At 38.8% G+C, this 14155-nt stretch overlaps 1 protein-coding gene across 1 annotated transcript in view; it reads left to right on the forward strand.

Moving 5' to 3' along the window:
- The window catches only part of GPAT4 (glycerol-3-phosphate acyltransferase 4), a 37644-nt gene that overhangs the window by 4201 nt on the left and 19288 nt on the right, over positions 1-14155 (forward strand). The window contains exon 2 of the mRNA XM_019649276.1: positions 10984-11944. Within this exon, the coding sequence (XP_019504821.1) occupies positions 11780-11944 (165 nt within the window). The 5' untranslated portion in view covers positions 10984-11779. The remainder of the gene's footprint in view (positions 1-10983; positions 11945-14155) is intronic.

Raw genomic sequence — 14155 nt, forward strand, 5'->3', positions numbered from 1 at the left:
TAAAAATATTGCTCAGGGTAATGTCTGCAAATTTAGACCCTATATTTTCTTCTAGGAGTTTTATGGTTTCAGGTCTTATATTTAATTCTTTAATCCATTTTGAATTTGTTCTTGTATATGGCGTAAGGAGGTGGTCCTGTTTCATTTTTTTGCATGTGATGACGTGACATACTTGTTTATAAATTTACTTTCAGGATGGACTTCTGTGAGTTTGTGACCTAAATACAGTAGTTGTCATGCACATCCAGTTTATGGAAGTACCACTGAAATAATAGCATCCATATGTCTTTGTAAATTACCACCCCTGGAGACATGGTGGGGGGCATTGTGTGTTTTATGTGGCTCTTTTTGTGTTTGTGGTGTCAGCATGCTGTAGTTAGTCTATCAGGATTCTATCCTAACTTGCTAGCTGGTTTCTGCTAAAGAATAAACTACTTCTGTCATCTGTGTGCACATCACAAAAAGTTAGCTTTTATTGTAAAAATCTCTTACTTTCTAGAGATAGGAGCCAGAGATTATTTGATCCTGGTTAAGCTTGAACTGTACTGCAGAATTATTGTTTCAAGTAAAAGAACCTCATTATGGAATGTCATTTACTTCTTACTGTATCATTATGCTCTATGGGGAGGACTTGACTAAATACCATCAGTTCCCTGTATCACTAAGCTACCTAATAATGCTTACGATAGCATGATCAATGCTTTTAAAGAGCACATAATTTTAGAGTTAGGAAGGTTATAAGTTCTTGGAGTTTTTCCTAACTCCTTTAAGGCACTCTTTCTCCTTTAAAACAAACACATACACACGTGCATGCCATTCAGTCACAGGGGCTTGTCTCCTTTCTTTGGGCTCTCTTTATTTTGTCTTGTATAATAATTGTTAGTGTGTTTGGATTGTACCTCCTAGTAAATTATAAGCTCAGGATCTACAGTACCAGAAGGTTTTGTAAAAAGTAGGAACATAATACATTTTTGTTGATTTTTTTAAATTAAAAAACAAAATACTGGTGAGGAACTTAAATCCAGGGAAGCTGAATTGACTAATAGACATATAGTAACAAAGCTGTGGCCCAAACCTAAGACGACTCCTGAGTTCCAGGTGTAAGATCCTTCCATTGTACCATTTTCTTCACACCTTGGAGGAATAGGGAGGAAAACAGTGTGTGTGGGGTGGGGGTGGGAGGGGGTTGTTTTGTTTTATTTTTCTTTATCAGTTGGAGATATATTATTTCTAGGGTCTGCTTTAAAAGTTACTGATCAGTGCTATCCAATAGAAATACAAGATAAGCCACATATATAATTTTAAATTTTATAGTAAGTAGCCACTTTAAAAAAGGTTAAAAAAACAGGCGAAAATAATATTAAGAATATATTTTATTTAACCCAAATTATCCAGAATATCACTTCAAAATGTAATCAATATATACATTATTAATGAGATCTTTACATTTATTTTTTTCATCGTAAGTCATTGAAATCCAGTGCATACTTTACAGCACATTTCAGTTCAGACTAGCCACATTTCAAGTACTCAAGAGTCACATGTGATTAGTGGCTGCTGTGTTGGGCAGCACAGAATCACTGTCAGCTGAACATAAAGATGAAGGAGCGTTTTGTGTTTTTTGGTAACATTGAGTTCTGAAGTTAGAGTTTGTAGTTGTGGTCATTGGTTTTTTTCCTTCTATGGTCTAGTGATTTTTCTTTGCATGGTTAGGATTGTTTCGAGTTTGTGGTGAGTTAAAGAAATCTGTTTCATAAATTTTGTACCTTTGTGATGAAATGCTTTCTCATCCTTTTTCTATCTGTGGGATCAGTCTCTTTTTTAGTCATCTTAACCATTTTTAAGTGTATAGTTCAGTAATAATGTGTTCTCATTTTAGATAAGACTGCTTAGTCATTGGGGGGCAGAGGAGAGTGCTTTACTTTTGAAAAATGGCTAGTAGTGAAACTCAGTAATAACCTAATTTAAAAATAGACAAAAGATTTGAACACTTCACCAAAGAAGATATACAAATGGCAAAATAGCACATGAAAAAGTTGCTCAGTATCATTGATCATCAGGGAAATGCAGATTAAAACTATGAGATACCACCTCACATCCAGTATGTCTAAAATTAAAATACTGATCATATCAAATGTTGGTGAAGATGCAGAGTGAATGGAACTTTCATACACTGCTAGTGAGGATGCAAAATGGTACAACCAGTTTAGAAAGCAGTTTGGCAGTTTCCTGAAAAGCTAAACGTAAACCTACCTTAGACTCAGTCATTCCACTCCTAGGTCTTTACCCATAAGAAATGAGAGCATATGTCCATACAAAGCCTTGTAGAAAGCTTTATTTATAACAGTCCCAAACTGGAAAAACCCAGATGTTCATCAGTAAGTCAATGGATAAACACTGTGGTGTATCCATACAATACAATACAGTTCAGTGATAAAAAAGAATGAACTAGTGACACATGCAGCAACTTGAATGATTCTCAAAATAATTACGAGTAAAATAAACTAAAAGGTTTTTAAGGAAAAGAAAAAAAGGCCAGGAAGTTGCTTCCAATTATATATACAATTTGCAAATATAAAAGCACCAATTTTGAAATTAAGCTCTCAGTTCAGGTTTGGTAATGAAACATTTTGGGTCTGACAGCTCCAGCAAATCAAATTATCCTTTCTTAAATTGATAGTCCCAGAATATCAAAATATCCTATATGCCTTTTTTCTTTTCCAACTTTGAAGATTTATGTTGCTTTGGGGTGAACTTGATATGTATTACTTATTACCCAGTTCCAACTCAATTTAGGCCTTTCTAGGCAAGGGGAAAAAAAAGTTAAACCCATGACCCTGAAACTGATCATATTCCTACTTCTTTCTAGTGAGTTGAGTAATCCTTTAGCTTATCGTATCCTGCCTGGTTTTGTCTTGGACCATTTATTTTATTCAGGATTGATATCAGCTATGTGTGTAATTCTTGGCTTTTTAGCACTTCAGCTTCATTTCAGCCTGGTAGCTCTTGGGTGCTGCCTTGTCTCCTTGGAAACATTTATCCACTTTTTCTCCCAAGCAGCAGCGTCCTATTCAGACAAATTTCTTATACTTCATTACTCTGATACACTTGATGCTAACTAAATTCACCCCGGTGCATATTTCTGTTGTGTTTGTTCATTTAACATCACAGCAGAATTGGAGTATTGGGTGCATCTATGCCCTGACAGAGTACAGTAGGAAAAATGGATTGCTTTCCTCTGGAGTATAACCCACCCCAAAGCACATGAGAGCTCAGTCTGGGGAGCAGCAAGACCGTTAGATTGGGGAACAGATCTGAGTTGTACTTCTGCCTCTTACTGGCAGATTTTGTAACTTGTCCCAGTTAATTTAACTCTTCCAAGGCTCAGTTATTTGAGCCATAAAAAAGTTGGACTAGAATTCTCAATGATTGACTAATAAAGTTGTAGTTTATTATTTTATTGTTGCTTCCGGCATTGTAGTGATGATTAATTAGTAGTAGCTTCTGTTTATTGAGTACTTTGTATCAAGCACTATACTGATCACTTGATATGCATTATGTTCAGTCATCACAACAATAAATACCACAGAATACATATTCCCATTCTGTGGATGAGAAAACTGAAGCATGAAAGTTGATTTATTTTCCTGAGGTCACACAGCTAGAAGATAATGGAGGCTGGGTTTGAATGGCTTGTCTGATTTCCCTGTACGTTGGACCATCATACTTTACTGCTTCTCTGACATTCTAAGTAAGGACACATAGCCAAAAATCTTGGATTAGACAGGAATTTTAGAAGACATCTGGTCTAAGCACCACGATGTATCCGCCACCCAACAGAACCCAGATATGAGTGAATATCGCCCTAAACAGTCTATTCTTTCTTGAACAGCTCAATCTTAGATTCTTTTTTAAAACAGCCTTATTGAGATACAATTCACAGACTGTGTAATTCACCCATTTAAAGTGCACAGTTCAATGGTTTTTATTATATTCACCGATATATGTAACCATCACATAGTCAATTTCAGAATTTTTTTATCAACTCAAAAAGAAACGTCATACTCTTTAGTTATTACTTCCTTCCCTGTCTCCCCCATTTTCCCCAGTCCTAAGTAAAACCACCAATCTACTTTCTGTCCCTGAAGTTTAAAATTTATATTATGGAATCATGTACTATGTGGTCTTTAACATTTAGTTGAGTCAAACAGAGACTGCACCTGGGAGCAAGATGTCAACAGACTGAGAAAAATCCTTCGGAAAACAGTTTCTTTTATGCATTTGAGATTAAGGAGGGAATGTAAGGAAGATAACAGGAAGGTGGGAGAAAGCAAGGCAGGGTGGATTACAGGATTCATTATGTGCTCTCTTGAAGGTGGTCACACTTTAAGAGGGGGGTCCTGAAAGGGGGTATTTCAAAGGTATAACCCAGATGCACAGAAACAACAGACAGGGCTTGTTTGAGGCAAAGATCAGCCTTTTACTAAAGAAGTTCTATGCCAGGGGCATGACCACCCACCATGCCCCGCCCAGTTAGGACTCTATCAGATCACCCTGTGAGGTTACTTTCCATAGAATCCCTTTTTCATCCATACGTTGTATGGTTAAAGCACATTTTGTTTGTTCATTCAGTTGATGGACATTTGGATTATTTTCACCTTTTGGCTATTCTGAATAATGTATTTGTACAGGTTTTGTGTGGACTGTTTTTCTTTCTCTAGGAGGGGAACTGCTGGGTCCTATGGTAACTGTGTTTAACCATTGAGGAACTAACTACCAGATTGTTTCCTAAGGTGGTGATACCATCTTACATTCCCACCAGCAGTGTGAGGGATAGATCTTAATATTAAGCTAAAATTTGCACCCCTGTGACTGCCAACCGTGATACCAGTTCTCTGATCTTGGGGTGTCCAGAGCAAATCTGCTGTCTCTAGATGGCAGCCAGCCTGATCTTCCGAGTGGTCTCTAATGATAACTAAGGGGCTTCTACCAGTTTTCACGGTCCTGTGATGTATTGATAGTTTTAGATCTTCTCACCAACTCTCTTACAAATGTACTTCATTTTGTCTATAGTCTCTCTCCTCTTTAGAGAACTAGGTACATTTTATTTACTTACTTACGGGTAATTTATAACCAAAGATAGATAGTGGGTTGCCTTCTCAGTTTCCAGTTGTTCTTTGCTGAGTTAACTAACTGGGAAAAACCCTCAACCCAGTAATTTACAACTCTGGCCACACATCAGAATCACCCAAGTCGCTTAAAAACAAATCCAGGTTCTATCCACAGATTCTGATTGATTTTCACCGGGGCTGAAGCCTAGGCGAGCCTAATGTGCATCCTGGGTGGAGAATCAGCGCAACCAGTAGTGGCCATGGGAGTGGTCCTGGCTGGGTCTTCTGAGGGCCCACACGGCTCACACCCCAGCCATCTGGGTGTGGATATGAATTATATCGACTCAGAGTTACTGTGACAGTCTTCGTCTTTGCTGGAGCACCCACACAGGGTGCCGTCTTGAAGCATCAGACATTTTTCCTGATTTCTGCAGAGGCCTTGTTTCCCCACAGTGTGCTTTGCCAATACTGGCTGTGGCTGTTTTGCCTTCCTGTCAGGCAGGCCACATGCAATTTCTGAATGGATCCGCGTGCTCCAGCCGTCTCAGGGTACTGTAAGCACCTTTAGCAGGTAGTAGTTGAAAACAGACTTCTCATGAGTGCAGTGTCACGACTTCCTGGGAAATACCATCAAATGCCCCTCCTCCTTTCTAGTAACAGGAGCTTAAAATAATAATAATAGTTAATATATTTTGATCACTCACCTTGCTCTAGGCACTGTAAAAGTGCTTTTCGTTTGTTATCTTGTAATCTTTTGAACATTTCTTTTAATAGGTGTTGTGGAACATGAAAGAGATTAAGTAATTTACCTGGTGTGTTTCTTTTCATTTTGGAACCATGAGACTATTACCTATTCAAAATGGTAAATACAATTTTAAAGGTACCAAAAAGGTAAACAACGACCTCTCTCTTCCACTCCTCGAGGCAGCTGATGTATAACCAGCCACTCCACACACATGGATCTCTCCACACACATGATCTCTTCACACACATGTATCTTTGGGAATACATATGAACTGTGTATATTTTTCCTTTTCCTTCCTCCTTCACAATTGGTATTTATTGTGGGCATTGTTCTGCATCTAACTGGGAGATTTTTATCTTGCATATGTAGAAGTGTGTCTTTTTTAACAGATAAATAGTATTCCATTATACCTTCTATTGATGGACCTTGCTGTTTCTTTTGATATTACAAACAATGCTTCAGTTAGTAACCTTGCACTTAATCATTTTGCACATGCTTCAATACAGGTTGTCTTCATTCTCAGCACTTTGTCATTTGTGGCTAGATAATTCTTTGCTGAGGAAGCTGGCCTGTGCATTATTGGATGTTTATCACATCCTTGCCCTCTATGCACTACATGCCAGTAGCACCCCTATCCCAAGTTGTGACAACCAAAAATGTCTGCAGACATTACCAGATGTTCCACGAGGGAGTAAAAAAGTCACCCCTGATTGAGAACCACTGTTCTAATTTATCTAGGATTGTGTACATTTAAAATTCTGATGGCGAGTGCTAAATTGTTCTCCATAGAGGTTGTACCATTTTACACTTAACCAGCAGTAATTGAGGGTATTTTCTCATTTTCGCCGATAAGGTGGTTTATAACAATTCTTTTTTTGCCATCTTACTGTAATTTTGATTCATATTTCTGTGCTTTACAGCTAACCTTTTAAATTGAGCACTTAGTGCTTGCTAGGCACATAGTATTTTCTGGCTTTGGGTTTTGTGACATATTTGGACGCACCTTCTGAGATCTCTAGCTAGCCCTCTTAAAGGTTGGTACCTAGAACTGAAGCGAGTACTCTGAATTTCTTCTGATCATAATGAAATGATAACATATCATTTATTGAGATCTCATATATGACAGACATTGTGCTTGGTGTGCTTTAAAAATGAATTATCCCTGTGTAACCTAAGCACTTATTTGTAATAAAATGCCACATCTTCTTCCTTTTGAGTTGGTATTTAGCATCTCTGGACACATCTGGTAGTCATGGTCTCCTGAGGTAGGATGTGTCACAGAGAGCTATCTGAAAAGAAGTATTTGATTCTGCAGTTAGGAATTTTAATAGTCTCTGCCTATTGTGATTGGGTCAGAATTGGTTTAGATACCCCAGTTTAAGTTTGTAAGTTCCCTCGTCTATTTCCTCTTCCAGGATTCTTTGTTTCCTTGTTAATCATCAAAGTGTGAAATTATGACTGTGTATGCTTATTTGCTTAATACTTGTCTCTAGGCATACTTATTCACTAAAAATCTAATGCCTAACATAATGCATGGCATACAGCATGTGCCCAGTGAAGATCTGTTGATGAATGAACTAGTCAGTTTGAGAACCAAGGTGCACCGTAAATTGGGTTATTTGAGGGCCTAAAAGCCCAGATTTGCCATTCAGAGGATTAAAGAGTTTAGTTAGCTTAGCAGTGGGCTCTGTCACATTCCTAGGATGAAGCCATCTTCCCTCCTAAAAGAGTCAGAACTAATTGGTTCTTATGTTTTTCTCTGGACCATTTGGGCTATTGGGGGAGTTTTGGTCCAAATGACTCTTAGTGAACTTGGCTGAAAGTTGTGGAAATTAAGAGAATGAACAAAACGTTCCTTTGACTCAATGGCTTCCCCGTCCTCGTGCTTAAGGAGTTATGGTTATGTTTACTTGAGGCAAATCCTCTCCTAATGAGCAGTTATTTAGAAATTGGTGTGATGGAGTTCTGATGTGAGCAATTTTCCAATATTTCCAGAGAACAAAGTCTGTGTTAAAGGTGACTTAACTCACAGTTTTACTTCTGGCTTTAATGACTGCTCTGCTCATCCAGCAACATGTTTGGAACCCTATTTGATAACAGCAGCTTGCTTGTTTTTTCTCTACTTCTAAGAATGTATATGAAGGTGATTGTTTAGTGTTGGCCAGATAACTTGTTTGGCTAGTTTACTGTTCTCTGTTCTGGAGTCTGCGGGTGTGGCAGGACCACAAGGGGAAGTTCACCACCTCTGAGGGGAGGAAGATCGGCTGGGTTGTGAGTTGGCAAACTCTTTCTTTTGTAAAGGATCAGATAGTAAACATGTTAGGCTTTCAGACCAAGGTCTCTGTCACATTATTCTTCTTTGTTTTTTACAGCTCTTTAAAGATGTAGATTCCTAGTTCATAAGTCTTATAAAAACAGGCCATAGCCAGATTTGGCCCATGGGTCATGATGGTTTGCCAACCCCTGAACTAGGTGAAGAAATTAGTTTATTGCTAAACGTGTTTACTTTAATATTTTGGGGACATGAACCGGAATAACCTTAGAAATTCTCAGCTGATTGTGTTCCAAAGAAACTGGCATGAGAAGTCAAAGTGACCCTACTGTCAGTCACCTTGGATCCATGGAACTCAAGGTGACCTCGGCTAGTGGAACAGCAGCTGTCCAGTGGGACAGAGGGATCTTGCTGCCTCTTTCCCATGGAGTGCTGACCAAAGGTGACAGGAATGGAAGAGCGGAACAGAAGTGTGGCCCTAAAACAGGCTGGAATTAGGTTAAAGGACTACGGTGACTCAGACAGCAAATTAAGTTGATTAAGTCTCAGAAATACATCTCATTTCCTGAACCTCTATTGGGATGTAGTTAGAAATCTGGCATGTACAATCAGTTTGGCCAGTTTATGAAAATTAAAGCAGATTTGTACCTTGGATTCTGAGAACACACCAATTCGGATACATGAGTCTAGATTTGCCCTGTGGTTTTTCTCTGATCACAAGAAGTTCTGTAAAGCAGGATTGGCATGAAGGAAGTGCTAGTTTCTTTCAAGGTAGTCTGGGAGGTAGGAGGCCGTAGTGGTTAAAGAGTATGGGCTATGAGGTAGATGCCCTCATCAAATTCCTACACTACCACTTACTAGCTGTGTGATCCTGGGAAACTTACTTCATCCTCTAAGCCTCAGTTTCTTCACCTGTAAATAGCAAAGATGATAATAACTCCACCGTAGGGTTGTGAGAATTAAGTGAGGATAGTAGATGTAAAATGCTTATCATATTTTCTCAATGTCTGTCCTGTATTAATATTCAATAAATTAGCAAGAATGATAATGTGAAAGTGGAAGGTGTGGAGGATCAGATACAGGAATTAGTATTTGTGACTCAGTGCTGCTGAACTATCATGTCCTTTAATCACTAGATGTGTGGGAATGTAATGGGAGCAGCAATGGTTTAGGAGTCAGAAGAATTGGATCTGTGTTTACCTTGCTTGGTTTCCTAATTGGTAAAATGGAAATAATATGTGTTGACAGGTTGTGAAACCACGTGTGAAAGGGCTTTGTGTTCTATAAATCATGGGACAAACTTTTTTTTTTGGGGGGGGGCAAACTTTAAGGTAAAGTCAATAACCTGTTCATATGTTCAATTTCTTGAACTTCTAAATGTATTGGAACAGAGTCAGAAGGCGATTAGTGTGACGCCAAAATGTTTCCCAAAGGGATTTGATAGGATGCTCCCAAGTTCGGGACTTGCATTGGTAACTTGTAGTTAGAAATAAGTAATATAAAATTGGAATACTTTAATAAATTATCTGAAATAGTGGAATTTAAAAAATGAGTGGCTATATTAAACAGAAGAAGCCAATCTTTTTTAGCTTTTTACATACTGCATGATCCCAACTATATGACATGCTGGAAAAGACAAAACTGTGGAGACAGTGAAAAGATCATTGATCGCCAGGGGTTGGGGCAGGGAGGAATGGATAATCAGAGCACAGAGAAAATATTCTGTATGATACTATAATGATGGATACATGTCATTATACATTTGACCAAATCCATAGAATGTACAACACCAAGAGGGAATCGTAATGTAAAGTATGGACATCAGCTGACTAAAATAGGTTCATCAGTTGTAATAAATGTACCCCTCTGGTAAGGGATGTTGGTAATGGGGAGGGAAGGCTGTTACATATGCGGCGGGCAAAGGGTATATGGAAATCTCTCTGTCTCCCTCTTAATTTTTTTGTGAACCCAAAGCTCCTCTAAAGAAATAGTCTTTAAAAAATAAAAAGAGTGGCCAGTGTGGGGAGATAGGCTGGAGGAGTTTAATCTCTATGTAGAAAATGTGACAATGCCTTGTAAAATTAAGAGTGTATATTCCCTTTCTAGGAATTTATCCTGAAAATATATTTGCTTGTTCACTTTGTATGCTAAATCTTGTATGCACATGGCATTTGTTACATTATTTATAAACAACAAAAAAGTGGAAACATTGGTGTCCACCCTCAGGAAACGAGGTAACTAAATTATGGTACATTCTTAAAATTGAAAATGATGCACTGGTAAAAAGTAAGGGAGTATGTATGTGCTGATTGAACACTGTTTCATGATATGTTAAGCTGAAAAACAAACAAACAAACGAACAAAAAGCAAGATGAAGAACAATGTCCATAGTATGCCATTATTTATTGTTGCCAGGTTGGGAGATGGATAGAAAATACCAATTATGATTTACTTGTATAAGCATCAAATAGCAGGAAGAATACAAAGCTGGTAAAGTGGTTGTATCTGTGGACAAGAACTCTGGGTAGCTGGGGGATAAGTAGGAGGGAAATTTACTTTTCACAGTATACCCTCTTTATCTTTTAACATGTGTCTTATATTTATGTATTTTCTATTTATAAAATTCGAATGGCCACAAATCATATCATTGGAGTTGAAATCTATATGAAACATCTGTGTGTTTTCTTTCCACATCTGTGTCTGCCACCTGTTGCTCTAGCCAGGTCCTTTGACCTTGATGACTTGAGAAGCTGGCACTGACTCTAGGCTTCCCCTAAAGCAGTCCCCCACCTCCAAAGCATATTGATGTTTCTTTTGATTTGTGTGACTGACGTTGTTTCTGTTTCCACCCCCAGCTTTGGCAGCATGTAAGCAACTTCTTGCCAAGAACCCAGGTCACCGCTGAGAAGGGTCCTTAGGGAGAAGGATATCCAATGCCAGAAGCGTCTGGAATTACACTCACCACAGGCAGCATGAGACACTCTGTGCCAGCATCCGTGTCCCACTGGCAAAGACGGGAGCTCTCCAGGTAGGAGGGTCCTGGAAGCAGCGCGTGCCAGGAGCCTCTATAGAGGAACAATGGGGCCAGATACGAACTCTCTACAATGAACACAATATTCGGCTTATGAAGGAGTTTTAAATAAAACAACTGTTTAATTTCCACATATTCAAGTTCAATACCCTTCTGTGTGAAGTGCCAGCAGTCACCCTCCCCCTCCACAGGAATTATCAGGATTTTTCTGGCACCACATTGAACTCTTCTTGGTACTTCTGGCAATGACAGATCTTGAGGACAGATTTATGTGCTAAATGCTCTTGGGCAGGAGAGAAAGTAAAACTTGTGGAAGCAGCGTGAGGGCAGCGGAGCAGAGATCCTTCCCTTACTGCTCACTGCCACAGAAACAGGCTGCACCGGATGCTGGTGCTGAAGACTGACCCTGGCCTTCGCCGGCTGCCGCCTGTGGCCCTTTTGACTACCGTTCTGCTCCCACGCTTTCCACTCAGGCTGGCCAGTGATTGAACTTTGGAATGGAGTTTGTTTTCCATTGGGAACTTGCCTCCTTTCCCAGGCTGGTGCTGTCTGAGAGAACCATCTGAGGGCCGTGCTTTGTTCTTGGGGAGGGCGCATCGGCCTAGAGCGGATCCACCACCATGTTCCTGTTGCTGCCCTTCGACAGCCTGCTTGTCAACCTTCTGGGCATCTCCCTGACTGTCCTCTTCACTCTCCTCCTTGTTTTCATCATAGTCCCTGCTATTTTTGGAGTCTCCTTTGGTATACGAAAGCTCTACATGAAAACTTTGTTAAAAATCTTTGCGGTGAGTTGTGCTGTTTACTGATGGTTGCTTCGCAGAGGAGGGAAAAGTTGTTCTTTGGGTGTTATCATTATTGGATGTGGAGAAAGTTGGCAGAATGGAAAGTGGCATTTTGAATAAAAAGAATAACTAAACGTGCACTTGCAAAAGCCTTTAGCAACCTTTTTTTGAGCTAAGGTACTTGTATGTTTGATACTTCTTAGCAAAGGAACCTATTCCATGACACCGTACTTTATTTCCAAAAGAGGGGCTTAGAGTTAAGGAAAGAAATCACTGCCCAATCCTACCTCCTTTTATGTAGCAGATACTGAAACACAAAGCTGCTGCTGAAATACTCCTTTACTGTTAAGCATGGGAGAATCTTTCTTCTCTTTCAGACACTTATCTTAAATAGGTTCTTGCATTTCAGACAAAAAGAATTAAAGGGCATTTGATGAATTTATAAAGATAGAGGAGAAGGATGACAAATTTCTTAACATATGTCAGAACTTAACTAATTATACTGCTGAACAGAACTGGTCATACTGTAAAGGAAATGGGTAAGAAGTGGTATTTCCTAGAAGTTGATCTGTGCCCCAAGACGTTTAATATCTTTCCAAAGATTTGGTAATTTATTAACTATCTGTTTTTAGTCGTCACCAAATCTTCAGGTATTCTTTTTCACAACTGAGACCATATATAATTTGAGAAATGCACTCATAATAGCAAAAATAATACAGTATTGTTCATGTAGTATCTGATGGTTTTCAGAATAATTTCATTCATTTGGTTCCTTGTAATTCTGAAGTGGACAGGGTGTCTGCCTTTTACCAGTGAAGAGGTAGAGCCTCAGAAAGACGGTGAGCTACATGAAATGTTCTGTTACAGCGGGGAGTTTTTTTATGTATATTATTGAATCTTCAGTGCTGCCTTTTGGTATTTAATATTTCTATAAGAATATGATATTTTTCACATTTAAAAAAAATTGAGGTGAAATTGACATAAAATTAACAACTTTAAAGTGAACAATTCAGTGGCATTTACTGTATTCACACTGTTATAAAACCACCAAATCAATCCAATTCCACAACATTTTCATCACTCCAGAAGGAAACCCCATACTCACTGAGCAGTTGCCCCCCATTTTCGCCTCCCCCATTTCCTGGCAACCAGGAGTATGTGTTCTGTGTCTGGATATACCTATTCTGGACATTTCATATAGATGGAATGATATAAAAAGTGCTCTTTTGTTCCTGACTGGCTTCTTTCACTTAGCATAACATTTTTGAGATTCATCCACATTGTAACATGTTTCGGTACTTTTTAAAAACTGGCTGAATAATATTTTAGTGTATGGCTATACCATAATTTGCTTATCCATTAATGGACTGTGCCCACCTTCTGGCTATGGTCAGTAGTGCAGCTGTGTTGTACATGCCCTTGTTTGAGTACCTGTTTTCAGTAATACGATTTCTAGTTCCTTGCTCAGGGAGTGGACTGAAGACCAGACCATGAGCTGGTTAGACATGGAGGTCTCTGGCCCACTTCAGACCTACTGAATTAGAATTTGCATTTCAGCAAGATGCAGGTGATTCATATGCGCATTAAAGTTTGAGAAGTGGTAACCTCATCAGTCTTTGGACTAGTTGCTTTACTAATGTACAGTGTTTAATTAATTAGGAAATATAATTTTCTTAAACTTCAGTCCAAAAAAATCTTCAGTAGAGCCTAGGGTTCCTTTGGAGCATATAACTTACTACCCATGGCCTTTTGCCGCTGTGAAAAACATACACTGGTATAGAATCAGTAGAACAACTGATAAACTTTTAGGAGACAGCAGTGAGCGTTGTCTAGCTTTTTTTCAGGTTTCTAAGCAAGTGATTAATTCATAGACCTATAGAAATCTTTATTTTTAAAACATAGAAATAGGAGTTATCAGCTTAGGGTGCTTCTGTAGTAGCTAAAAATTTTTTAACTTGGATCACTTTGGGTAGGACAGAAGGCCTAGAATCCATGTATAGGCCCTACTCTGTTTTGAAACTGTCCCCCAAAATTAATATTTTAAAGTTCATAGCCAAGTAAATCCTTCTTACTATGATAATTTTTTTGTTTGTTTTAAAGAAATTTTATTGGGGAACTGTGTTTTTCCAGGACCCATCAGATCCCAGTCAAGTATAGTCTTCAATCTAGTTGTGGAGGACCAATCCTTGGTCCATGTGGGAATCGAACCAGCAA

This window comes from Hipposideros armiger, unplaced genomic scaffold, assembly GCF_001890085.2.
Source record: "Hipposideros armiger isolate ML-2016 unplaced genomic scaffold, ASM189008v1 scaffold_131, whole genome shotgun sequence".
NCBI lineage: Eukaryota > Metazoa > Chordata > Mammalia > Chiroptera > Hipposideridae > Hipposideros > Hipposideros armiger.